Source organism: Notechis scutatus, chromosome 3 (genome assembly GCF_049901735.1).
Source record: "Notechis scutatus isolate UNSWTSFEM ecotype Mainland chromosome 3, rNotScu1.2, whole genome shotgun sequence".
NCBI classification, from domain to species: Eukaryota; Metazoa; Chordata; class Lepidosauria; order Squamata; family Elapidae; genus Notechis; species Notechis scutatus.
Window position 1 is genome coordinate 209,794,815 of NC_142011.1, and position 26,224 is coordinate 209,821,038.

At 46.9% G+C, this 26,224-nt stretch overlaps 1 protein-coding gene across 2 annotated transcripts in view; it reads left to right on the top strand.

The window, feature by feature from the left end:
- The window catches only part of PPP1R16A (protein phosphatase 1 regulatory subunit 16A), a 47,523-nt gene continuing 21,299 nt past the window's right edge, over window positions 1-26,224 (top strand). Inside the window, exons 1-2 of one of the 2 annotated variants that reach the window (XM_087958923.1) lie at window positions 1-77; window positions 13,042-14,467. In XM_087958923.1, the coding sequence (XP_087815049.1) occupies window positions 14,227-14,467 (241 nt within the window). In that variant the 5' untranslated portion in view covers window positions 1-77; window positions 13,042-14,226. Of the gene's footprint in view, window positions 78-13,041; window positions 14,468-26,224 lie in introns of those variants that run through there. The other variant, XM_087958921.1, reaches the window with a different exon arrangement.

The window sequence follows — 26,224 nt, forward strand, 5'->3', positions numbered from 1 at the left end:
GTGGCTGGTTGCCATGGCGGCGATGCCGGGCCTAGCTGGAGACGCGCGCCTCAGGGGAAGGCCGGCGTGGAGCCGCGGTGAGGTGGGTGAGGCGAGGCGGGGGGGCGGCGGGAGCGAGTGGGGGGTCTCCCTCGAGGGGCCTGGAGTTCAGGGATGGGGGTCACTCGGTGAGGGGAGGAGTCTCGGATTTTCTGGGGAGGGGGCGCCTTTGGCCTTGATGGCGGGCGGGACGTGGAGCCCCCGGAATTCTCTCCCTGAGGAGGGTAAACGGACCTTCCCCATTCCGGCTTGGTCACCGCTCCCATCATCCCCAGCCAGCACTGTCCTGAAAGGAAACGAGGTGCTTGGATGATGGAGGTTGTAGTCCAAGACCCCCACCCCACCCCAGTGATGTGTTAGGAGGTGGTTCAGCTCACGGCCTTGGGCTCCTGCGTGTGGAAAGGCGTGGTGGGGGGGGAGGAGCTACCGAAGGGGCAGATGGATGAGAGGCCACCAGGAGATCCCGCCAGTCTGGACTGGGCAGAAGACCCCCCCTTCTCCCCCTCCCCCCCGCGCCCTTGTGCTGCTGCTAATGGGGATGCAGGAGAGAGGCTCAGCCCCATTGGCCGGAGAGTGGCCTCTGGTATGAGGGAGTCACCCCAGCAGGGTTTCCTGGTGGTCTCCCCTCCAGAATTTATTTATTTAAATGTATTGGCCACCTACCTTACCACATGATGAATGGATGGATGGACAGACAGACCTACCTACCTATTATTATCTATTATCTATGTATCTGTTTCAACCTTATCTATCTATCTATCTATCTATCTATCTATCTATCTATCTATCTATCTATCTATCTATCTATCTATCTATGAATGAATGAATGAATGAATGAATGAACAATAGAAATTTCCGGTATCTCCAACACTGGAAGTTTTTAAGAAGAGATTGGACAACCATTTGTTTGAAATGGTATAGGTTCTCCTACTTGAGCAGGGGGCTGGACTAGAAGACCTCCAAGGCCCCTTCCAACTATTCTATTCTACCTCTATCTCATCCCTATCCCCCCCTCTCTCTGTCCCTCCCTCCATCTCTCTCTCCCCCCCTCTAGATAGATAGATAGGTAGAGACAGAGACCTTGGGGGTCTTCCAATCCAACCCCCTGCTTGAGGAAGAGACACCCCCCACCACACACACACAAACAATCCAAGTGCCCACTAGGGCTGAGCCTTCCTTAACAGGCTTGGATCTCCCCAGTTAACTATTGGTGGGCTGGAGGGACCCTGGGGGGATGTTACTGACTTAGGGCTGGAGGGAGCTGAGGTTTGCAAAACACACCTGCAGGGATTGGGCCCGTGCGCTGAGGCCGGACTCACAAGTGTGTGCGAAGCACCGAAGGGTCTCCTGCTGCAGGAACTTATGAGTAGTCACTGGTTTACTAATAGAGATCTTAGAGCACTCTGGTGTAATCAGTACAAAATATTTTACTAGAATACCCCAATTCTCTGCTGAAATAATGCCTAGGGTTTCATGCTTTATGCTCTTCTTGGGCAATTCTGAAATATGGGTGAAGCCCTTATTTATATTTAGCAGATGTAAGTTTTTGGAACGATCTTAAATTATACTGGTATAATTATACCTTTTCTTTCCGCGAAAGTATCATTAGAAAACCCTTTTTCCCCTTTTCAAGCAATTCCATTTTAGCTGATTATACATTGGTTGATCCCTTGGCAAGCATGATTTAATGGCTCTGTCTGTTTTTCCTCTCTAGCAGGGAGTGAAGCATCCTGCAAACAGCCTCTTGTAAACATACCAGCCATTGTTGGGTGTGTGTTGGCAACTTACACTGCTTTGCTTCTCCTCTCTCTCTCTTTCTGTCAGCATTTCCCTGGGTCAGGAGCTCCTCTGTTCTTCATGGTTCTCTGCTTCCTGTCTTCAGGCCAACTTGGAATTCCTGGGTTTGGAGCAGTTGTTCTTAAGAGATCCTTTCCCCTTCGGACGAGCTGTTCAGATCCTGGGGTTGAATAGCTTGAAGAGGCTCCAAAGAGCAGTGGCTGAGGTTATAGGCATGCTGACAGCAGCAAGAACATTCTATGCCCAAAAATGGAAGGACGCTTTGATTCCCACAATGGACACATGGCTGCAAAATCTGATGGAGTTAGCAGAGAGGGCAAACATTGACTACTTTGATTAAAGAAAAGAAGAACACGCTTTGGGTTTTATTTGGCAACTGCTTCTGGAGTCTTTGTGCTTGAGATGGGAAAAAATATATGAAACTTTGGTTTTGTTGATGAGATAGGTCCATTGTTACAGAAACGACTAGCATATATTATTATGCCAAAGTAAAAAGTTGAGGTTGTATGTTTTTTTTTTGAACAAATTTTATTAATTTTTAAAGACATACAAAACATGAAACATAAGAACATAAAACCTCTTTTGAAAGTTATTTGTAAATTTTAAACAAATAAAACATTTTATACACCATTGACACATCTCCTTATAAACACATACATATCCTTTCAAGTTCCTCATTATTTCTCCCTTTACTTTTATTCAATTATATTTCTTTTCTATATTTATCTGTTTTATATGTTTTTATTCACTATATTCATTTTTCCTTTCTGACTTGCTTTATTCTCTTCTATCTTTTATTCTCAATTGTCCTCTTCTAACATTCCTCCAAGATTTTATTAGCTCAATCAAACATAAACACACAAAAACACTAAACATAGAAACATAAAAAAACATCTTTTCTGAAAGTTGCTTAGTCCCGGGTTACAACTCTTCGTACAGACACAAATTAAACATTAATAAGACTTCTAAAAGATATATTTTAAATGGAACTTTGTGACTAAACTCTAACCCCAGAAAGAGAAAGTGAAGAAGGAGAAAGTACTTAAAAGAAACAGCTTGTTTGGATTGCTTGGTGATTTTGGAACTTTTGAGAACTATCTCTGATTAAAAGCACTTGGGTGGTTGTTTGGAAAAACTTTTTCTCTCTACAATGGCATCACTTGTGGATGGAAAAGTTGAGGTTGTATGTTATTACCCTAGTCTACTGCACCGAAAAGAATAAAAAGTCAAGGCTTTCCTTTTTCTTTCCCTTTCACTTACTCTTCTTTTCCTTCTCTTTTCCATTTTTCCCATTATTCTCATTTTCCTTTGCATTTCTGTATTTTATATTTGATAAGCTAATAAAAAAAAAATAAAAACCAAAGGGCAGTGGCTGGTTCTCCCTCCACCCATCCCCCCAGCAGGATGGTCCTGGGGAAAAGGTGTGAGGGAAAGTTGATTTGGTGGAGAGCCACGATTCCGGTGGGTTGTGTCCCAAGGCTCTGTGTGTGTGGGGGGAAACCGGCCTGGAGAATAGCAATAACTGTCAGCCCGACATACCGGTGATGTGGCCATTGGAGCGGTGTGGTTGCAACTGAACGAAGCCGGTACCTTACAACTATGCGCCTATGCCTCCCGAAAGTTGACCGAGGCAGAGCGCAAATGGGCCACCATCGGAAGGCCGAGTCAACCTTGAGCCGGTCAGGATCGAACTGCTGGCCGTGGGCAGAATTAACCTGCAGTACTGCACTCTGACCACTGCGCCACCAGGGCTTCTATCGCTGCATGAGATAGAAGAGGCCACAGATTTGGTGCGCTTGCTGTTTGTGGTATAGGAGACCCGTGTTTGTTCCTGGTGCAGGCATCCTTTCTTGGTCCCTTAAATGCAGGCGCTCCCCGACTTGGCAACCGTTCTTTTAGTAAGTGAAGTCGCAGTGGCACTGAAAAAAGTGACGCATGGCCGTTCCCCCATGCTTACAGTCGCCACCGCACCTCCACCCACGGTCACGTGATCAGTATTCAGGCGCTTGGCAACTGGCTCATACTTACAACGGTCGCAGGGTCCCGGGATCATGCGATCCGTTTTGTGACCTCCTGAGAAGCAAAGGCAATGGGGAAGGCCAGGTTTACTTAACGGCCGTGTGACTAACTTCAACCACCGCAGTGATTCACTTAATAACCGTGGCCAGAAAAATTGGTAAAGTGGGTCAAAACCCATTTAACGACTGTCTTGCTTAGCCACTGATACGTTGGGCTCCATTGTGGTCGTAAGCCGAAGACTACCTCTATATAAGAATAATCTCTTTTGCTGCTTGTGATTGGGCCGTATCCAGGCTGCGAAGTGGGCTTTCTACTCAGGGTGGCATCGTGCCCCTCTGCCTCCCTTTGCCCACCTCTCTCCCAGGCAGAAACTGAGGTGCCAGCTGCCTTCCAGTCCTCCGCTGGAGGCAGGGAGGTTATTAATCGGGCATCACAGGGAGTTGTGTTCCAAGGGAGCCTCGGTGGCACAGTGGTTAGAGTGCAGCACGGCAGGCTACTTCTGCTGCAGCCAGCTGCCTACAATTTGGCAGTTCGAATCCCACCAGGCTCAAGGTGGACTCAGTCTTCTCTCCCTCTGAGGTGGTGCTTGCTTCCTTCCCTCCCTCCTTTCTTCCTCCCTGCCCCCTTCTTTCGTTCCTTGCTTCTAAAGGTTGACTCAGCCTTCCGTCCTTCCAAGGTCTATAAAATGAGGACCCAGATTGTTGGGGGCAAGAGGCTGACTCTGTAAACCGCTTAGAGTGCACTGGGAAGCAGCATATAAGTCTAAGTGCTGTTGCTTTACTTTCCTTCCCTCCCCCCTTTCTTCCTCCCTCCCTCCTTCTTTCCTTCCTTCCTTCCTTGCTTCTAAAGGTTGACTCAGCCGTCCGTCCCTCCAAGATCGGTAAAATGAGGACCCAGATTGTTGGGGGCAATATGCTGACTCTGTAAACTGCTTAGAGGGGGCTGTAAAGCACTATAAAGCAGTATATAAGGTATTGCTATTATCGCCCAGAGCTTTTCAAGGTGTTGAAACTGGAAATGGGGATGATCTTTGGCCTTGCGGGCCTGCCTTTTCAGCTTTCTCTGGCCAGGTTTTGCCCAGAAGTTTTGCATGTTCCCCATTTGCTCTTCCACGACGGGCCCCGGAAGCTTAACCCAGCCCTCAGGAGCTACTCCCAGAATTACCTGCGTTATGTTGGGTGTTCGTTTTCTCCCTTTGAAGGTAGCTTGTCTCTAGTTCACTACTTGAGCCTGCCACTTTATTTATGGCATTTTTTTTTTTTTAAAAAGTAGTTTTTCCCCTGAGGAGTAAGTTACAGAGTTCGCCCCCTCCGCTTATCTCTAGGGCAGCTCTTCCTGGCAGGTGGTTTCCAGGTGACAGGGAAGTTATTTCCAGGTGCTTAGGCAGAGTTTAACAGCCAAACCTTAGATCTTTCCTTCTTCGCCAACCGGTTCCTTCTGCTTGGCAAATTTAGTGAGGAGCGGTTCAGGTCTGGGCCGCTGTGCAGAACTCCTTACCTTAAGAAGGTGTTCCTGACACCTGGAAGCTGTGGTTCCCCCCCCCCCCACAGGTGTCCTCATTCTACCTCTGCCAAGAACGATGGGAGGGGCTTAGACCAGGTAACTGAAGACAGAAACAAGCAAAGGAAGCACCTTTTGGGAGGCAGGAGGGCCTGGCTGTGTCTAGATTTCGCAGGAGGCAAATACGAGGCTGCTGGCTTGGAACATAACCAATATTTATTGTTTGACCAATTAAGCTTTACTAGACAGCCAGGTTTATGTGGGCTTGTAAAACTGTCACGCAGGGCTCTCCAAACCTGGCCACTTGAAGACTTGTGGACTTCAACTCCCAGAATTCCCCAGCCAGCCATGGCTGGCTGGGGAATTCTGGGAGTTGAAGTCCACAAGTCTTCAAGTGGCCAGGTTTGGAGGGCCCCGCTGTAATGGTATGTGGGGATGATCTTGGGAATGGCCAGATAAAGAGAATTCATAGCCCGCAGCTGCATAATGGATAAGAGGAAGAAAAGTAGAACAAAATAACAGAGTTGAAGGGGACCTTGGAGGTCTTCTAGTCCAACCTTCTGCTCAAGATGAGGCCTGACACCACTTCACACAAATGGTTGCCCAATCTCTTCTGAAGCTCCGAAGGGATGTTTCCTAATTTCTCTCAGGAGCACCCTGGGAAAAAAAAGACGAGTAGAAGATTTGTACTTTCATTTGTACTACTATACCCCAGGGGTCTCCAAACACGGCCCCTGTTAAGAGTTGCGGATTTCAGCTCTCTGAATTCGTCAAGTCAGCCCTGAGGCCAAACCATGCTGGCTGGGGAATTCTGGGAGTTGAAGTCCACAAGGTGGGCCTCATTTGGAGATCCCTTGTTATGATTCTGCCCAGTTCAGAGAACTGGCAAATTGCGCCACTAGCTGGCCCCTCCTCTCCCCTCCCCACCCACTCTCTCCTTACATGGTATGCACGCCATCAAACTTGGCTGCTAAGTTGCTATTTTTCCTTTTCCCTCCCCCAACCATCAACTGTTCTGCTGTGCCGGGAGATTTAGATTAGCTAGAAAGCAGAAAATGGGTTGGATTTCTTGCTTTCTAGCTAATTCAAAAGCAGAGCTGAATCTTCCTTTAGGGCTGAAGCTTCTATTTTTCAGTGCAGACTCAGCAGATAGCAGATAGATAGATCTCTGAGTGAATCTGTGATTCTGTGAGCAACTCAATCTGCCCACCTGCTTTGCCTGATTTTGGGTAAAAGTTGCTCTTTTTTAATTAAATTATTTTTTTTATATACATGGTGTGTTGTGAGTTAATTTTGTGAGTTTGCTTGCTAGCAAATTTTATGTTTGCTTGCAAGCAAATTTTATGTGACAGACTCCGGTAGCAGATTGAAGAAAGATTGATCTCTAAGTGAACCTGTGATTCTGTGAGCAACTCAATCTGCCCACCTGCTTTGCCTGATTTTGGGTAAAAGTTGCTCTTTTTTAAATAAAAAAATTAAATATTTACATAAATATTTACAGTATTTACATGCAAGCCATGCCCAGCCAGTCATGTGACCTCTAAGCCACACCCACAAATTAGGCCACACCCACAGAACGCTACCTCTTAAGGGTTCCTTAACAGTGAAGAGATTTGAATGCATATTGTGCCACTTGGGGTCTTTTCTGAAGAAGAGATGGAGGGGCGGGGGGTTCAAACCAAGCTATGTTTTTGATGCAAAAGAGACCAGAGGCCTCGCCCCGAAAAATGCTTGCTTTGAATGGGGGGATTTGCTAATTCTTCAGAAGGCAGTCTCAGGATTCGAAAGGATCTGGATACACCTGAACGTTGGACTCTAGCTAAGGAAACACTGCCCAGTGGGGAGAAATGCAGGGAACCGCACTTAGAGCTAGGGAGAACACGATGTACAGGAACAAGGCAGGTAAGCACCTGGGTCAGCAGGAGCACAGGTAATCCTCAGTGACGGTAATTGAATCCCAAAGGTGCTGCTTCGGCAGGCAATTGAGCTTCCTTGTTTTTGATTTGAAGACCTTTCGCTTCTCATCCAAGGAGCTTCTTCAGCTCTGAATGGATGGTGGGGAATGGAAAGATTGGTACTCCTTGCAGACAGCCGGTCATTTCAATTCATTTGCACTGCATCCAGGTGACCTTAACGGCCCTCAAAAAGGAGGCAAAAGACCAGCTGTGTCTGCAAGGAGCATCCGTCCTTCCATTCTCCCACCATCCAGTCAGAGCTGAAGAAGCTTCTGGGATAAGAAGCGAAAGGTCTTCAAAGGAAAACCAGAAAGTCCAGAACACCTCTGGGTCAACCACGACCTGGAGGACGGAGAATCTCCGTAGACAATAATTGAGGTGGGGATTTCTGTTGCAAAGGTCTTAGCGGTCAAGGCACCAGGCTAAACTCAGAGAAACCGGGAGTTCTAGTTTTGCTTCTCTCTCTCTCTCTCTCTCTCTCTCTCTCTCTCTCTCTCTCTCTCTCTCTCTCTCTCTCTCTCTCTCTGGCTGGGTTGCTCCAGCTCTGGCTAAATTCTTCGCATTCCTAATTCCAGGAAGAGCCGGGGAGTTCCTGCATCAGCATTTCACCTGAGGCAGGTTGTGTGGGTGGGTGGGTGGGTGCCCTGGCACGGCGGCGGCGTGGGGCAGTAGGAATGCTGACAGGTTGGTTGGGAGAGGAGGAGGAGGGCAGCCTCCGCGGCTCTTTCCTATGGTTGCTAAACCCAGGGTTTGTGAAGCGGAAGGGCTCCTGGGCATTGGTCCCTTGGCTTCCGAAGGAGACCAAGGGCGGCGAGGAGCAACCGAGGTAGGGCTCCTTTTGGAGGGGAGGGGGTTTTCTTGCATTGGAAGGTCCCTCTCTGGCCCTGGAACTCCTGTGGCAAATCCAATCCCGTGAGCTTGGCTGGGGCTAAGCGTCCAAACGGGAGGTCTGGTGGAGAGCTTCTTGGGTTGCCAGCCGTTTCTCAGGCCTGACTGCGGCACCAGCCATCCTGGGGTCGGGGGGGGGGGGTTCCCCTGCAGTGACTGGGGGGGGCAAGGGTGGTCTGGGGCCTTCAGATTTGCAGTGACTTCATGGATATAATGAACGCAACTGCCCAACTAGGGAACGCCGCCAATACTGGAAGGGAGTGAGGTTCATGGAGAGGAGGAGGAGGAGGACTGGAACTGTAGGGTCCTTGGTGCTCTCTGTGCTTGGTGGTTTTCTTGCAGATTGTTTCATGACCCGACGAGGTAACATCATCAGTGCTAGAAGGGAGTGGGATTTGCAGGGAGGAGGGGGAGAACTGTAGGGTCTTTGGTGCTCAGGTTGGTGGTTTTCTTGCAGATTGTTTCATGACCCATCTAGGTCACCTTATCAGTGCTAGCTTGGGTAATGAAACGTATGCAACTATCAAGCTTAGAGAGCATCGAGGACCTCACAGTTTTCTTCTTCCTCCTCCTTCCCTCCTCCTCCTCCTCCACTCCCCAACCTTGTCCCCTTCTAGCGCTGACGTCTTCACCTACTTGGGTAATGAAACGTCTGCAAGAAACCCACCAAGCTCAGAGACAGCCAAGGACCCCTTGAATGCAAGTTTGATTGCATTTCTCATTGATTCGTGAACCTGGAGAAGAATATAGAAATTGGGTGTCTCGGTTTAATTTAACCGTACAATGGTCACAACAATAATTTGTTCCATAACTTAGGCGATTTCGTCTTCTAATGTTTCATCTTCGGGAATTCCTGGGTCGGGGGTCCTGTTTGATCACCATCCGAGTATGTGTTTGTGACCAGATTAAAAAAAATTGTGAATTTTTTGGTCAGAACCCGATTTGTTTGTGTGGTCAGAACCGTTCATGACCAGAAGTTCCACTGTACCTGCCTCATTGTTTCTGGAAGCTCTCAATATTGGCAAAATAGTGTTAGAAACATGCCCCACCGTTTCCCCAGAATTCAGGTAATTGGTATTGCATATACTCATTATTATGCATGTGGTGTTTTAGGAAATTATGCAGCAGCATCAATTTGTTTGGGTTTTTCTGGTAGCAAAACTCAGTTTTGTAACTTGCGCAGATTGTGCAAATGTCTTCTGTTTGCATATAAAACTTATTTGTTTGCTTTTATTAGTCCAGAGTGCTAGTCCCACCCCTTGTCTGCTGTGACTAGAAATCCCTAATTGCATTTTCCCCTCTTTGCTCATGTGGAAGATTTTGTCAGGAACTTTCCCAAAATGTTTTCCGGTAAGCTGATTATGCGGCAACCAAGTAAGATGACATTTTTAAAATTGGAACTGTAGGATTGCTCGGTGTGGAATTCCTGTGGTAGCACTGCAGTTTAGCTTGGTCAGGATTGTTGTAGCTTGCTTTAATTACAGGTTAAGCTGTAAGCGGTTCTGGCTGTAAGGAATCCTAGTTTTACCGCGGTTGGACTAAGGGTGGTTTGGTGTGTGATCAGTGTGTTAAACCCCAGCTAGATGGTGGTCATTGGAGAAAGAAAGGGGAGCTTTTACGTCCTCCTGAGCCCTTGTGCCCCAAGGGAGTCTGCCCAGATTTGGCCAGTTGGTGAGGTGGTAGATATGTAGATTGTGCTGGCTAGGATTTATGTGCTGGCATCCTGGCTCTTGAGAGATACAGGGTGGAGTGAGAAAGCAGGGCAGGCCTCCGGTTTCTGGAACTTGAAGCAATATTTATTTATACTGATTTAAAATGTATCCAGGCCACCTTTAACAGGAACTCCCCAGCCATGTAGCAGGTAGTCCTTGATTTATAACCGTTCATTTAGTGTCCCAAAGACACCCTACTCGATCGCGTCAGGAACGAAGAAGTGCGTGACGGTTCAACGTCGTGCCCATCCCCACGGTCATGAGGCAGTCCCGGCTACGATGGTTCGGCCATGTGAGTCGCGCCAAGGAAGAATCCATCATCAAATCTGCGATGAAGGTGACGGTCGGAGGAGCGAGACCGCGTGGTAGACCTAAGCAACGCTGGATGGACACGATCAAGGCCGATCTAGAGATCGCGAAGGCAGACCCGACATACGTGGCAGACAGAGAGGCGTGGAAGCAATACTCAAGGACATTAGCGGACCTCGCCAGAGCGCGAGACAACGCTGAAGAAAAAGAAGAAGAAGATTTAGTGTCCCAAAGGGGCTTTTTCCAAGAGGCAACTGGACTTCCTGGTTTTTCTTTTGAAGACATTTCACTTCTCATCCAAGAAGCTTCTGACTGGATGGTGGGGAATGGAAGGATTGATACTCCTTGCAGACACAGCTGGTCATTTGCATCCTTTTTAGAGAGTCGTGAGGTCACTTGGCGGTTTATCTGTGTCGTCAGGGTCCCCCAAATGGCGCAAATGGTTCCTGTAATCTGCATTTTTTTTCCCTCTGGAGTTTCAGCTCTACAATTTGGGATGGACACCCTTTGAATGGTGTGGGAGTAGGAACAGATTTTCGGAGAAAAAATTGCAGACTACAGGAACCATTTGTGCCACTCAGGTGACTCTGAAGACACAGATAAGCCTCCAAGTGGCCTCCACGACTCTCTAAAAAGGATGCAAATGACCAGCTGTGTCTGCAAGGGAGCATCAATCCTTCCATTCCCCGCCATCCAGTCAGAGCTGAAGAAGCTTCTTGGATGAGAAGTGAAACGTCTTCAAAAGGAAAACCCAGAAAGTCCGGTTGTCTCTTGGGGGGAAAAAAAGGGCACAATAACAACAGCACTGAAAAAAAGGAACCGATGACCTTTTCTTTCCACACTTACGACCGTTGCAGCATCACCACGTGATCAACATTTGGACACTTGGCAACTGACTCGCATTTATGACGGCCAGAGTGTCCTGGGGGGGATCACGTGATTCTCTTTTGAGACAAGCGAAGTCAATGGGGGAGCCAGGTTCACTTAACAACAGTGGCAAGAAAGGTGGGGAAAGGGGGCAAAGCTCACTTAACGTACGTTTTGCTTAGTAAGATAAATATGGGGCTCCTTGTGGTCGTATGTCAAGGACTTCCTGCATTTCCCCCAATGAAATCAGTGCTCTGCCGTTGAGGTCAACGTTCGACTTGGAAAGGCTTTAGCAGGATTTGTGATTGTTGCAAAGTTGTCCTTCCAGAACATGCAGTGCAGAGGCAAACCGTGTGTTTTCCTAGCCTGTTTTAGTAGGGACTGAAATTGCTCTGGGCCTTTTGTCCAGTTTTTAAAGCACCTTTTCTAGGGGCTGCTTTCTCTGGGAAAGAGTCTGGCTTGGTTGGATGCCTTTTGGCAAGAAATTGGTGTGCCAGGACATATGGAGCAGGCTGGGACCCAAGAGGTGGCTTGGATGAAAAGCATCCTTTCCGGAGGAGTCCTTTCAGTCCTGCAGGAAAATTTGCTGAAGGAACCCAAATCCAGATGGAGTTTGACCAGCAGGAAATGTTTGGGAATTCTGAGATTCTTCTGAATTGGTCCAGAAAAGTTTTGGTTTAGGTCAAGGGTGGGCAATTACGGCGACTTTATAACCTCCACTCCCAGAATTCCTGAGCCAACTCTGTAGGCTAAAACATCTGAGGAACAGTTGCTGCAATTGGGGAACTGTCTGGTTTAATGAAAAGAAGGACTGGGGGTGGGGGGGTGGGGGGGGACACAGGATATCAGTCTTCCAGTATCTAAGGCCGGGGTTCCCAACCTGGGATGCTCACATCCCCTGGGGGTGTGAGACGATATTCCAGGGGGTGCGAGAAAAGTCCAGGTAATTTTTATTTTTATGTATGTATGTATGTATGTATGTATGTATTTATTTATTTATTTATTTATTTATTTATTTATTTATTATGCAATGGATTAACTTTGTTTTCATTTTAAGAGTTAAGTATCGTTATTTAGTGGCCGTCACATACAGAGCTGAAAAGATTCAATCCTACCATCTATTTGACGCCTTCAGTAGTTCCTAGAGTCTAAATTTCAGGGGGTTGCGAGGTTCGAGTGAAATTTCTTTAGGGGTGCGGGGCGAAAAAAAGGTTGGGAACCCCTGATCTCAGGGGTTTCTCTAAAGACGAGGAGGTCAGCCCTCCAAAGCGCCAGAGGGCAGGGCAAGAAGCAGTGGGTGGAAACTCCGCAGGGAGAGAAGCTATGTAGAATTAAGGAGAAACTTCCTAACAGTGAGGACCATTAATCGGTGGGACAGAAGTTGCCTCCAGAAATCGTGGGCGCTCCATCGCTGGAGGTTTTTCAGAAGAGACTGGACAGCCCCTTGTCTGGAATGGTGTAGGGTTTGCTGCTCAAGCAAGGGGTTGGACTAGATGACCTCCGAGGTCCCTTCCAGCTCTGTCATTCTATTGTCCTGCTATTTCTCTGGGCCAATCTGCTGTGTATACTCAGGCGCTTAAATCTCAGGCCCTTAAATCATTGACAGTTTCCCCCCTAAGCCCTTAATCTCTGTCTCTCGCCCAACTCCCCCTGTTTGTCCCAAGGCAAGGATCCCCTCCACCCGCCCCAGGTCAGTCCCTCCCAGGGGGGTTAGGTAGGAAGGGTGCAGATGCTGGGAAATGGGAAGGAGAGGGAAGGGGGTCCCTGTCAGGCCCCCCTCCTCCCCCTTTCCGTAACCTGATCCGCTTTCGGCTACCTCCAAGTCATTGGAGGAAGGCAGGGCGAGAGAGCCCGCTGCGGTGGGTCTGGCCCAGAGGGGGGCTTAGGTGTTTTTGGGTGTGTAGCCGCCTCTTAAGCCCTGCCTGATCGGCTTCCTTCTTCCTCTTCTGCTGCAGGACTTTCCAGGCAGCCCTTGGCTGGAGACGATGGAGGCGGAAAGCTCAGCCCAGTGCCCCAGTAGCAAAGGGAGGAGTCTCCAGCCAGCGGGGCTTACCCCGGCCTCCTAGCCAGCCAGCCAGCCAGCCAGCCAGCTGGCCATCGACCAGTTCCTCCTACGGTGCTCCGGAGCAGCTGGAGTGAAAGAGCCCCCTTGAAAGCCATCCACGGCTCCGAGGAAGGTTGCCGGAAGCTTTAAGTTTATTTACACATCCATTGGCTCATTCGGAGGAGAGCCCCTGCCTTGCGGGGGGGGGGGGGGGGGGGGGGGAAAGGAGAGCGAAATCGCTCCGTCAAGGACTTGGTTGTGAAGCAGCTGCCAGGTCGGGGACGGAGGCAAGGCTTGGAAGAAGAAGAAGAAGATGCAGCCCTGGCCAGGTCCCTGCCGTGGGCTCCTGTCCGGCAGCGGGAGCTCAGGGCCGGTCTCAGGAGCCTGAAGGCAGCTCGGAGGGATCGGAAGTCCTCTTTTAGGGACAGCCGAGGAGGAGGCACCGGAGGAGTGTTGCAAAGAGGCCGAGACCGCCGTCAGAATCAGTGAGCCCCCTCCCTCCTCGGGGACACCTGGGGGATTCAGCTCCCTGGGAACGATTGGACTCCAGAAGAGTTTGCTGCTGGGGGGCGGGCCGAGGATTCAACTCTTGACATCAAACGAACAAACTGAGGATTGATGCTGCGCTGTCTTTCCCAGTGCGGAGTTGCCTTGGGGGGTCCTTTGAGCATGGAGGAGGAGGAGGAGGGCTGAGCAGCCGCCCTCCCTACGTCAGCCGGAGACCCTCACCCTGCCTTAGGTGGGCAGCCAGAGCGCTTCACCGACCCTTCTTTTCCTGGGGACCCATTTTCACGGGCCCTGCCTGGATGAGGAAGGCCAGAAAGGCGCCGTTGACCTTCTTAGGGTTGGCACCACCGGCGGAGAGGCTGCCCGGAGTGGTTAAGAACCAGCGGTCTCCCAAATTTGTGGAAGATGCACTTTGACCCGCCCAGTTGCCTCCGTCCTCTTGCAAGACTCCTCTGAAGGAGAGAGAGAGAGAGAGAGCGAGCGAGCGCTTTCGGCCCCCTCGCCCCACCTGTCCCTGCCCCCCCCAACCCATCACTTCCAAATGCTTTTACCCGCGAGTCGCAGGTGAGCCCCCTGCCTTCGGCCAAGCATGGCAGACCACCCGGAGCTGCTGGCTGAGATGTCGGCAGTCGCCCGGATGGGCACCCAGGAGCGGCTCAAGCATGCCCAGAAGCGCCGCACCCAGCAGCTGAAGAAGTGGGCGCAGTTCGAGAAGGACGCGCAGGGCAAGAGGGCTAAGAAGAGGCGCAGGGCCGCTAAGGAGAGGAAGGTGGCCTTTCCGGAAAACGTCCAGCTTTTGGAGGCTGCCAGCCGCAACGATGTGGAGGAAGGTAGGTGGGGGAAGCACATCTTCTTCCGCGGGGGGCGTGTTGAGGCACGGTTTGCTCCAAGAGAATCCCCGGAGTTGTGCACCTTCCCCTGGTCAGATCGGTTGCCTTTTTGGCCTGGTGGACACGCTTGGAAGGAAGAAATGGAGGCAGTCGTCCTCCACTTGCCACCACAACGGAGCCCGGGATTTCTGTTGTTAAGGGAGGCATTCGTTCGGTGAGTTCTGCTCCGTTTTTACGACCTTTCTTGCCACCGTTGTTAAGTGAATCACTGCAGTTAATAAGTTAGTCACCCGGTTGTTAAATGAATCTGGCTTCCCCATTGACTTGGCTGCTCAAAAAGTTGTAAAACGTGGCTGTGTGACCTTGGGACCCAGCGGCGGTCATAATGCCCAACGTCTGAATTCTGATCAGGTGATCGTGGAGTTGCTCCAAAGGTTGTAACTGTACAAAAAACCCATCACAAGTCGCTTTTTTTCAGGGCCATTGTGACTTTGAACAGTCAGTAAATAAACTGTTGTAAGTTGAGGACTTCCTGTTGAATAGAATAGAATAAGGAATAGAATAGAATAGAATAGAAATAGAATAAGGGATAGGATAGAATAAGGAATAGAATAGAATGGAATGGAATGGAATGGAATGGAATGGAATGGAATGGAATAGAATAGAATAGAATAGAATAGAATAGAATAGAATAGAATAGAATAGAATAGAATAGAATAGAATAGAAAATAGAATAGAAAATAGAATGGAATAGAAAATAGAATGGAATAGAAAATAGAATGGAATAGAATAGAATAAGGAATAGAATAGAATGGAATGGAATGGAATAGAATAGAATGGAATAGAATAGAATAGAATAGAATAGAATAGAATAGAATAGAATAGAATAGAATAGAATAGAATAGAATGGAATAGAATAGAAAATAGAATAGAAAATAGAATAGAAAATAGAATAGGAAATAGAATGGAATAGAATAGAATAAGGAATAGAATAGAATAAGGAATAGAATAGAATAGAATAGAATAGAATAGAATAGAATAGAATTCTTTATTGGCCAAGTGTGATTGGACACCCAAGGAATTTGTCTTGTATTCTCCTTTGTTGATATCTGCTGTGAACTCGGTGCGGTGTCAGGAAGGGCATCTGGCCAGTGAATGTTCAGATCCATCCAGCCCTGACTCTACCCCCAGTTAAGGGATTATGGGTCATAAAGAGGATTTTTAATTGATATTTGGAAGGTTGAGTGTGTTATTCTTCTAGGCCCACCTTCTACAAACGTTGCTGCGTTATTCTTCTAGATCCAGCAGATGCTTCCTATGGTCCCTTCCTATGGTCCTCTCCCTCTCTCCCTCTCTCCCTCTCCCTCGCCTCCTTCTCCTCTCTCTCTCTCCCTCGCCCCCTCCTCTCTCTCTCCCTCTCCCTCTCTCTCTCTCTCTCCTCGCCCCTCCTCTCTCTCTCCCCTCTCCCTCTCTCTCTCTCTCTCCCTCGCCCCATCCTCTCTCTCTCTCTCCCTCTCTCTCTCCCCCCTCCTCTCTCTCTCTCTCTCTCCTCCCTCACCCCATCCTCTTTCTCCCTCTCTCTCCCCCTCCTCTCTCTCTCTCTCTCTCCCTCTCTCTCTTTATATATATATGTATATATATTTATGGTATTCAGCTTTGTTCGCATGTTTTCCCACGTCATTATAGTTGTGCTTTTAAAGTTGTAGCAACGTTTCGGCAGAATCTCATCTGCCATCATCAGGCTTCCGTACAAACACAATATAGAAGCCTGATGATGGCAGATGAGATTCTGCAAACGTGCTACAACTTTAAAAGCACAACTATAATGACGATGAAAATACCTGAACAAAGCTGAATACCATACATGTAATACCATAAAAACTTAAGAAAACAAATACAGTATGTATGTATGTATATGGTATTCGGCTTTGTTCGGGTATTTTCCCACGTCATTATAGTTGTGCTTTTAAAGTTGTAGCAACGTTTGGCAACTTTAAAAGCACAACTATAATGACGTGGAAAAATACCCAAACAAAGCCGAATACCATACATGTAAATACCCATGAAAACTTAAGAAAATATATATATATATATACATACGTACATACGTACACATACATATATACACACAGAAAGAAAGAAAGAAAGAAAGAAAGAAAGAAAGAAAGAAAGAAAGAAAGAAAGAAAGAAAGAAAGAAAGAAGAAAGGAAGGAAGGAAGGAAGGAAGGAAGGAAGGAAGGAAGGAAGGAAGGAAGGAAGGAAGATGGAATTACTGTCTCCCTCTTAGGCCGGAGCCCAGGGCTGCTCTCTGTCTGTGGGGCTCCTCCCTTGGTAACCTTTGAGGGAGATTAAAACAAACACAACCAACTAGGCTGTCAGAAAGAAAGAAAGAAAGAAAGAAAAGAGGAGGGAGCAGAGACATAATTACAGTTTACTCATATTTTAGAGACTTCCCCCAAGGAAGCAAAGCAACAATTTCTTTGTGGGGACAAACAAGAAGCCTTTTGTTTTATGTGTCTCCGGGAATTAGGCCGGGCACATGTACGTCGAGGTGGGCAGCCTTTTCATGGCCCGTGTTGCCATTTTAAATTCTTTTGCTGTCCGGTGGCATTGGGATACAATAGGTACGTTGTACCCATTAAAGTCAGATAAATCTTTTTTTGGGGGGTAGTCTGCTTTTTTTTTTGTGGGTCTCCTGTATAAATCCTAATTTTTCATAGTTTCTCATCTTCCTTTAACAGATTAACAGAGTTGGAAGGGACCTTGTAGGTCATCTAGTCCAACCCCCTGCCCAAGCAGGAGACCTTATGTCAAACTGGTGCAATGCGGCATTTTCAGGAGTTGCGAAAGCCGACGCAAAAAAGACATTTGGGGTTTGTCTTTGGACCCCCTGAAGTTTCTCTCCCCATTTATTCTGTGTGTGAAAAGGTAGATGAGACAAAAAAGCTGTCACAAATGGTGAGAAGACATGTCACTGGGGACAGTTTCTGGACCACCATGCCCTTTTTAGTTTTTCCAGAGAATTGTCACATCCAAGATTTGATTTCTTTTGTTTTTTCTTCCCAAAAAAGTTTTTTATTTTTAATCTTTTACATCACTTTTAGTGAACAGTGTGTTTCCAGGTTTTTACATTTCCATGCAGATATGACCATAATTACATATCTATCTCACATATCTTCCATTTCTTATCGTATCATTGCATTTTCCATTTTCTGTAGATTTTCGAAAAATATTTTTATATTTTTTACTTTTATTTTATCCAATTTTAATTCATATTCTAATATTTAATTCATGTTCTACTTTTCTTTAATGATACTCTTCTATATATCATATCTTAAAATTCTTTATTTCTTATTCTATATTCACTAGATTCTTATGCTTTTATCTGTCATATTTGCCATTTCATCACGTATTCTTATTTCATTATTCAATAAATTTCTTCCAAGATTTGGTTTCTGATTCATCTGGACTCATTCGGTTCGTTAAGCATTAAGTACAGGGGGTCCTCTACTTACAACCACAATTCAGCCTCAGATTTCTGTTGCTAAGTGAGACCATTGTTGAGCCAATTTTGCCCCGTTTTACGACCTTTCTTGCAGTTATTAAGTTAGGAACTCAGTCGTTAAGTGTATCACTGCAATTGTTAAGTCAGTTACATGGTCGTTAAGTGAGCCTGCCTTCCCCATTGGCTTTGCTTGTCCGAAGGTCGCTAAAAGGAATCACGTGAGCCCAGGACACAGCAACCGTCGTAAATATGAACCAGCTGTTGAATTTTGATCCCGTGGCCATGGAGATGCGGCAACGGTTGTAAGTGTGAAAAACGGTTGTAAGTCACCTTTTTTTTTTTTAGTGCCATTATAACTTTGAACGGTCACTGACTGAACTATTGTAAGTCAAGGAATACCTGTAATCCATTATTTGGAAACCAGTGATACATACAATCATAGAATCCTAGGGCTTGAAGGGAATAGAGACTTAACCCACCCCTCCGCTCAAGGAGGAGCCCCCCCTCCCCCCCCCAACCTTTACCCCCGCCCCGCCCCCCCCCCCGCCCCCCCCCCCCCCCCCCCCCCCCCCCCCCCCCCCCCCCCCCCCCCCCCCCCCCCCCCCCCCCCCCCCCCCCCGCCCCGAGCGCGAGGAAAGCCTTTACAGGCCGAAAAATGGGCCTGTTTCGTCACTTCATGTATTTCTGGAAATACTGGAAGTGATGAAACAGGCTCGTTTTTTCGCCCTGCAAAGGCTTTCCTGAAGGCTAAAAAAAGGCCTCAAACGAGCCGAAAATCAGCGGGGAGGCACAGTACAGGTAAGGGGACAGCCGGGTGGGGGGGGGGACGCATTGCCTTCTGGGTGCTGACACGCGAGCGGGTGCACAGTTTTTGGCACAGGAGCCCCAAAAAGTCAGCCACCACTGCCCCATACCGTCCAAGTCAAGTGGCTGTCCAGTCTCTTCTTAAAGGCCTCCAGTGAGGAAGCATCCGCTTCCGTTCTACCGATGAATTGTTCTCACTGTCAGGAAATTTCTCCTTGCTTCTAGAATGGATCCACATTAGGAAGTTAATAAGTGAATTCCTCATATATATTTTCTGCAGATATCCTGAAGCAGGGGACAGTCATGTAATAGAAACCTACGTCTGACTTAACCTGCCACCAAGTAGAAAATAGTATATAGTAAGCAGCTGAAACTGTCTTCCAGAACTACAGGGAGTTCTTGACTTATGACCATCATGGAGCCCCAAATTTATATTGCTAAGGGTGAAGTGAATTAAGTGCTCTGTTTTACGACCTTTCTTGCCACCGTTGTTCAGCAAATCGCTGATGTTGTTAAGTTAGTAAACCGGTTGTTAAGTGAATCTGGCTTCCCCCCCCATTGACTTCGCTTGTCAGAAGGTCACAAAAGGAGATCACATGACCCCCATGGGACGCTGCGACCACATACAGGTCACCTTCAAGAAGTGAGAGGAGCCGAATGTCAACTCATAAAACATACCTGTGCTTGTTTTAGTAGTTGCCATAAAAAAAAGGGGGGGGGGGAAAGGAAGGAAATCTGGAAGAGCAATGCAGCAAAGCGAAAGTACATTCCAACTCTTATCTTTAAAAGATTATAACTAAAATACCAGAGTTTTGGCCCGTGAATATATTTCATTGGAGAATGTGATTGATGACACCCAGCCTGGGAACGTGCTCAATTGGAGAATCTGATTGATGACACGCCCAGGCGGGAGAGGGGAAACAGGGTCATAGGGACTCTGTAGGCCAGAGTTGGCTTCATACAGGACAGGGCCAGCATGTGGCCTCTAATGAATCCTTGGAAGTTTTTTGAAGTTTGGCTCGAGGATCATGATTTAATTAGGGCGATTGCTGGAATCCTGACCTAGGAGTCAGTTGCCAAGCATCTGAATTTTCAATCACATGACAACAGAGGTGCCACAATGGTTGTAAAGTGTGAAAAAATGTGAATAAGTCGCTTGTTTCACTGCCGTTGTAACTTTGAACGGTCGCTAAACGAACTTTATAAGTCAAGGACTACCTATACCAAAAGAGAGAGAGAGAGAGAGAGAGAGAGAGAGAGAGAGCTGGCATTGAGCGGTAGACAAAATTTCATGCAAAAAAAATAAATAAATCCTGTGCCTGAGTTATATTTTACCAGATTATATTGGAACTACTTTCATAACTATACAGCACTGAGCACTTTTGCATACATCCTTCTTTATATGTAACAATGTTCACTATTTAGTCCAGGAGTCTCCAAACTTGTCAACTTTAAGACTTGGGGACTTCAACTCCCAGAATTCTCCAGCCAGCATAGCTGGGAGTTGAAGTCCCCCAAGTCTTAAAGTTGACAAGTTTGGAGACCTCTGATTTACTCTGAAACTTTCGCCTTAGAAAAAAATAACTACTAGAAGAACTAACACTAAAATTTGTTCTAGTGATAGTGGACTGCAGAAACAGAAGCAAAAATAGACCGATGGCTTCTGTAACGCTCGTGGCATTTGAAGTAACCCTAGCATATATTTACAGCTTGGAGAAAATAAAGAGGATTGGAGCAACCCCTGGCCAGGCTTTTCAGCTCGAGAAAAAAGCAAAGGTTGAGTAGCTGCAAACAGAAGGCTGCTCTCCACAAGGAAGACAAGTCAAATGAGAGAGAAAACTCTGGGGCTGTGAACAACCAGAAGCAGCAGACGTGGGAGATATTCTTCATCCTAAAACATAAAAGCCTAGGGCTGGAAGGGGCCTTAGAGGTCTTCTAGTCCGACCCCCTGCTGAAGCAGGAGAACCTTATTCCATCCTGGTCAAATGGTTGTCCAGTTTTTTTTTTCTTAAAAACTTCCAGCATGGCAGCATTAACAACTTCTGGAGGGAAGTTCCCTTCTTCCACCGGTTAATGGTGCTCATTTTGTCAGGAAATTCCCCCTTTGTTCTAGGTTGCTTCTCTCATTGATGAGTTTCCATCTGTTGCTTCTTCTCCTGCCTCTTCAGGGGCTTTGCAGAATAGCTTGACTGCCTCTTCTTTGGGGCAGCCCCTCAGATATTGGAAGTCTGCTGTATGTCGCTCCTTCTCTTCCGTAGGCCACTTCCCTCAACCTTCATCCTATCATTTAGCCTTCATCCCCCTTTATCCTCTTGGCTGCTCTTCTTAGCCTTAGTTTCCTTCATTGGTTGGTAGTCCATTGGAAGAGCAATGAACCTGATCTCTTCGTACAACTTCACAGATCTTCACTGAGATGTTTATTTCAGTCGTGATGTTTCAACCACTGAAGCAATACTGCAGCTCGTGGGGAATATTCCACCCCTCCAGGCCGTGGGAATATTTTGTGCATGAACTCAAACAGCCTCGGTCTCTCAAAAATCATGGGTTGAATAAAAAATAAAATGTAGGAAGATGAACAGAGGCAAATAGAACGTAGAAGAATAGAGTTGGAAAGGGACCTGGGAGGTCATCCGGTCCAACCCTCTTGCTTGAGCAGGTGACCCTATATATATACCATAAAGTCTCCTGCTTCCAAGGGGGTTGGACTTCGGGAAGAAACCCAAGAAACCAATCCTGCCTACTCAGCAGGAAACAGGCGGTTGACCTCTGATGTCCAGATGGCAGGCAAGAATGCGGTGTTTTATCGGTATAACCATAAAGACCGGCTATAACTGGTAACTCCTCACCTCCAGGAAGAGAATCCTGACCTCTTGTTTTGTGGAACACAGATTAGGGATGGGTCACTTCCAAGGCTTATCAAGCCCACTCACAGTTATTCCTTCCTGCTAAGCTTTGTTGGCATAAATAAGCAGGGCTCCCAAAACTTGGCCACTTTTAAGACTTGTGGACTTCAAACTTGGCCACTTTTAAGACTTGTGGACTTCAAACTTGGCCACTTTAAGACTTGTGGACTTCAAACTTGGCCACTTTTAAGACTTGTGGACTTCAAACTTGGCCACTTTAAGACTTGTGGACTTCAAACTTGGCCACTTTAAGACTTGTGGACTTCAAACTTGGCCACTTTAAGACTTGTGGACTTCAAACTTGGCCACTTTAAGACTTGTGGACTTCAAACTTGGCCACTTTAAGACTTGTGGACTTCAAACTTGGCCACTTTAAGACTTGTGGACTTCAACTCCCAGAATTCTCCAGCCAACACTTTAAGACTTGTGGACTTCAACTCCCAGAATTCTCCAGCCAACACTTTAAGACTTGTGGACTTCAACTCCCAGAATTCTCCAGCCAACACTTTAAGACTTGTGGACTTCAACTCCCAGAATTCTCCAGCCAACACTTTAAGACTTGTGGACTTCAACTCCCAGAATTCTCCAGCCAACACTTTAAGACTTGTGGACTTCAACTCCCAGAATTCTCCAGCCAACACTTTAAGACTTGTGGACTTCAACTCCCAGAATTCTCCAGCCAACACTTTAAGACTTGTGGACTTCAACTCCCAGAATTCTCCAGCCAGCTGGCTGGAGAATTCTGGGAATTGAAGTCCAAAATCTTTAAAGTAATTTCCTAAATTGAAGTCCACCAGTCTTAAAAGTCTTACAGTGGCCAAGTTTGGGGACCCCTGGCATAAAGGGAGGGGCAATTTGGTATGACCTGTGGACTTCGACTCCCAGGATTCCTTTGTGTTTCAAATGTTGGATTAGTTTAAAATACAATCCAATAGAGTGAAATGAAAAGAGAGGGTAAATAGGAGAGGAAAAAGGGAAGGGAGAAAAAGTACAGGGTAGAGTGGGAAAAGGACAAGGGAAAGCGTTGACTTTCCATCCCTTTTGGTGCAGGAGAATAAAGTAACAACACAAAACCTCAACTCCTTACTTTTTTATTACAATAATACACATTAGCCTTTTCTGTATCACCAAACCTATCTCATCAGCAAAACCCCAAATCAGAGTTTCTTTTGTTTTCTCTCCACCTCAAGCACAGAGTCCAGGAGCGATTTCCCAATAAAAACAAAATTAATGGTATCCTTTTCTTTAATCAAAGCAGTCGATTTAACCCTCTCTGCTAACTCCATCCCATTTTTGTAGCCATTCATCCGTTGTGGGGATTGAAGTCTCCTTCCATTTTTGGGCAATCTTGCTCCTTCAATAGGTATAGCCTCTTAAGTTCCATTTATTTCCCCCCCCCTCCAAGTTCCTTGTCCCTCAGGCCTAAAAGATATGTCTCTGGTTTTACCTTTGATATTTCTTTGTAAAAACTGGCTGCCTGCTAGCTCAGGAATTCTGGGAGTTGAAGTCCACAAGTCGTAAAGCCTGCCAGCCGGCTCTCCTTTAGGGGAAGGAGTGGCATTTCAGTGGAAGAAATGTAGTTTTTTTTTTTTTTGGCCTTATCTGGATGATAGATGGCTGGCCTTCATGAGGACTAGTCACGTGTTTGGCCGAAGCCAGGAGAGTTTCATCAGGAGGACTTTAAACTTAATCCTAGCAGGAAGGTTTGGAGATAAACAAACTGGAATAATAGTAACGGCTCTAGAAAGAAGGTGGGGAAGAGTGTTGCTTTTAACAGCCTAGTTTCAGCCGCTGAAAAGGCAGCACAGGGAGTCCTCCACTTGTAACAATTCATTTAGTGACCATTCAAAGTTCCAACGCAACCGACGACCCTTTTCTACATGTACGGCCATTGCAACAACCCCCGGGGTCACGTCATCAAAATTCAGACTGTCAGGAACCGACTCATACTTACGACGGAGGTCTCAGTGACCCTTACGACAAGCAAAGTCTACGGGGAAGCCGGATTCCCTTAATGACCGGGCTACTAACTTAACCACTGCCATGATTCACTTTAACATCAAGCAAAAGCCACTGTAACCGCTGTCTCGCTTAGCGGTGGAAATTTTGGGCTCGGTGGTGGTCCTAAGTCGAGGACTGGCTGCAATGGACGAAACGTTTTACTGACTTGCAGGGGTGACACAGAAATATAATTTTATCTTATTTTACCTCTATCTTAAATTATTGTATTTTATTCCAACGTCATTTTAAATCGTATTTTATCCAATCCCATTTTAAATGGCTTTCCCTCCAAATTTTAGCAATAACTAGCTGGATGCCCATGTTTCTCTACGAAACTATGTGGTCGGGCTTAGTTTTGGGGGAGGAAAATAAGGGGGTGGGAATTGTACCTCTGCCTATCAGCATCCATCGGTATTCATCTGGCTAGAGTCCTGTCAGTGTGAGAGAGTTGAGGGCTGTTTGGAAACTGAAAGAGTATTTGCTATGTGAGCAAGGAGACAGCAAGGAGCCTGGGTGTGGCTGAGCTCAACTGTTCTGTGCTAAAGCTGCTTGGTGCTGTGAAACTGAACCTCCTCTGCTTGTGTTTTGCATTTGGAAGAGATTTCTTTTCGGGTGGGGAGGGGGAGTAGAACTCCTTAGCATCAGAGCCTGTTGTTAATAATAATAATAATAATAATAATAATAATAATAATAATAATAATAATAATAATAGTAGTAGTAGTAGTAGTAGTAGTAGTAGTAGTATAGGAAATGCTCTAAATGCCCTGAGGGTCATTTGGAAAAACCCTTTCTTAGTGAGCCCCTAGAAGCCAAGAGGAAAATACGGGCCAAATTTCAAGTTTGATGATCCTGGAGATTTTGTGAGGATGCCTGAGTGGGTATTTCGCTTTTATATAGATAGATTTGTTTCTGGAACTCTGCACCTCGAAGTGGCCCAAGGGCTAACTCCTCAATCAATCAAGATTTTAAAAGACAGGAAAGTTTTACAAGGGGCCTAACTCAAATTGAACTCTGGGAAGTCTTTAAAAAAAAAAAAAAGGAAGGGCAGTTCTGAATTGCAGAAGAAGAGATCCATTCTGCTTAAAGGGATACGTGCCCCCACCCCGCCTTGTATATCGACGGGCAGAAGCCGTGCCCAGAGTGGCAGAAAGGTTGCAAGCTGAGGACTGCCAGCGATTTCTTCATTTGGTCTGGCTCCCTGTCCGTTCCAGGTGCAGGTCTCCCCATGGCCACCCCAAAATTGGCTCAGCCCACATAGGGAAACAAACCACAATCAGGCTATCCTCCCTGTCTTGTTCCAATATCCCCCAACTGGGTTTATTCTTCCATTTTCCTGCTTTCCATCTTGCATCCCAGGAATTTAAATCAGGGTCTCAACCTTGGCCACTTTAAGCCTTGGCGGACTTCAAGTCCCAGAATTCTCCAGCCAGCTTTGCTGGCTGGAGAATCTGGGACTTGAAGTCGCCAAGGCTAAAGTGGCCAAGGTTTGAGACCCCTGATTTTAAAGCATTGCTTTCCATTCTACCCTTTGCTGCTGTCACTAACATTCCTAAATATTCTTTCTCTTTTTTTTTGGTGCTACCCCAAATCATTTCATCGCTTTTCTCTTCCTGAACCCCACCTACTTTCACTCTCTCTTTTTTTTCCCCCTTTTCTTTTTTCTTCTTCCAGGTCTGTTTTTTTCCTCCCCTGCTCAAGATCTACCCACTTCCCGCTGCCAAAAAAACACTCCCGGGCTGACTGACATGCGGAGCCTCTGATCGTCCTTGTATCGGTCTCTGGATCTCTCGGTCTTTTGTCATCAACCATCCGATCTGTCATCTTTCTAGGTTTACCTTCGTTCCCTCGCGATGGGTACGCATGAACGCACTTCAATATCCGAAACAAAGGGCCTTTTTCTGGGCAGCTTCCCGTCCGTCAACTTTCCCCGTTCATTCATTTCCCAAACCACCACCTGTTCTGCATTCTTGTCTTCGTCTGGTCTAACCAGTCATTTTACTCAGTAAAAGGATTCCCACCCACCCACCCTCAAGATCCGGTTCGCTTATAACGTGGCACAATCTTACCCCGTTTTTGAAAAACCCACTTACTTGAGGGTTTCTCGTTTCATATGCATCCAGCATAGATATGGAGTCTCTGAGTGCACTGATTATGTTACCTAGTTGGGTCATGAACATAAGGGGCTCAGAGCAGGTAAGAAGGGAGCTCAGAGAGAAGCGCCCAGGATGAGGGAGAGAGGAAGAAGGAAGAAGATGGAGGAAGGAAAGGAGAGAGAAGGAAGGGGGAGGGAGGGAGGAAGGAAGGGAAGCAAAAGATGGGAGGAAGGAAAGAGGAAGGAAAGAGAGGGTAGGAAAGAGGAGGGGAGGAAGAAAGCAAAGATGGGAGGAAGGAAAGGAAGAGGAGGGAGAAAGGAAAGGAGAGATGGGAAGGAAGGAGACGGAAAGGAAGGAGGAAGGGAGGGAGGGAGGAAGAAAGCAAAGATGGGAAGAAGGAAAGGAGAGAGGGGAAGGAAGGAAGGAAGGAAGATGGGAGGAAGGAAAGAGG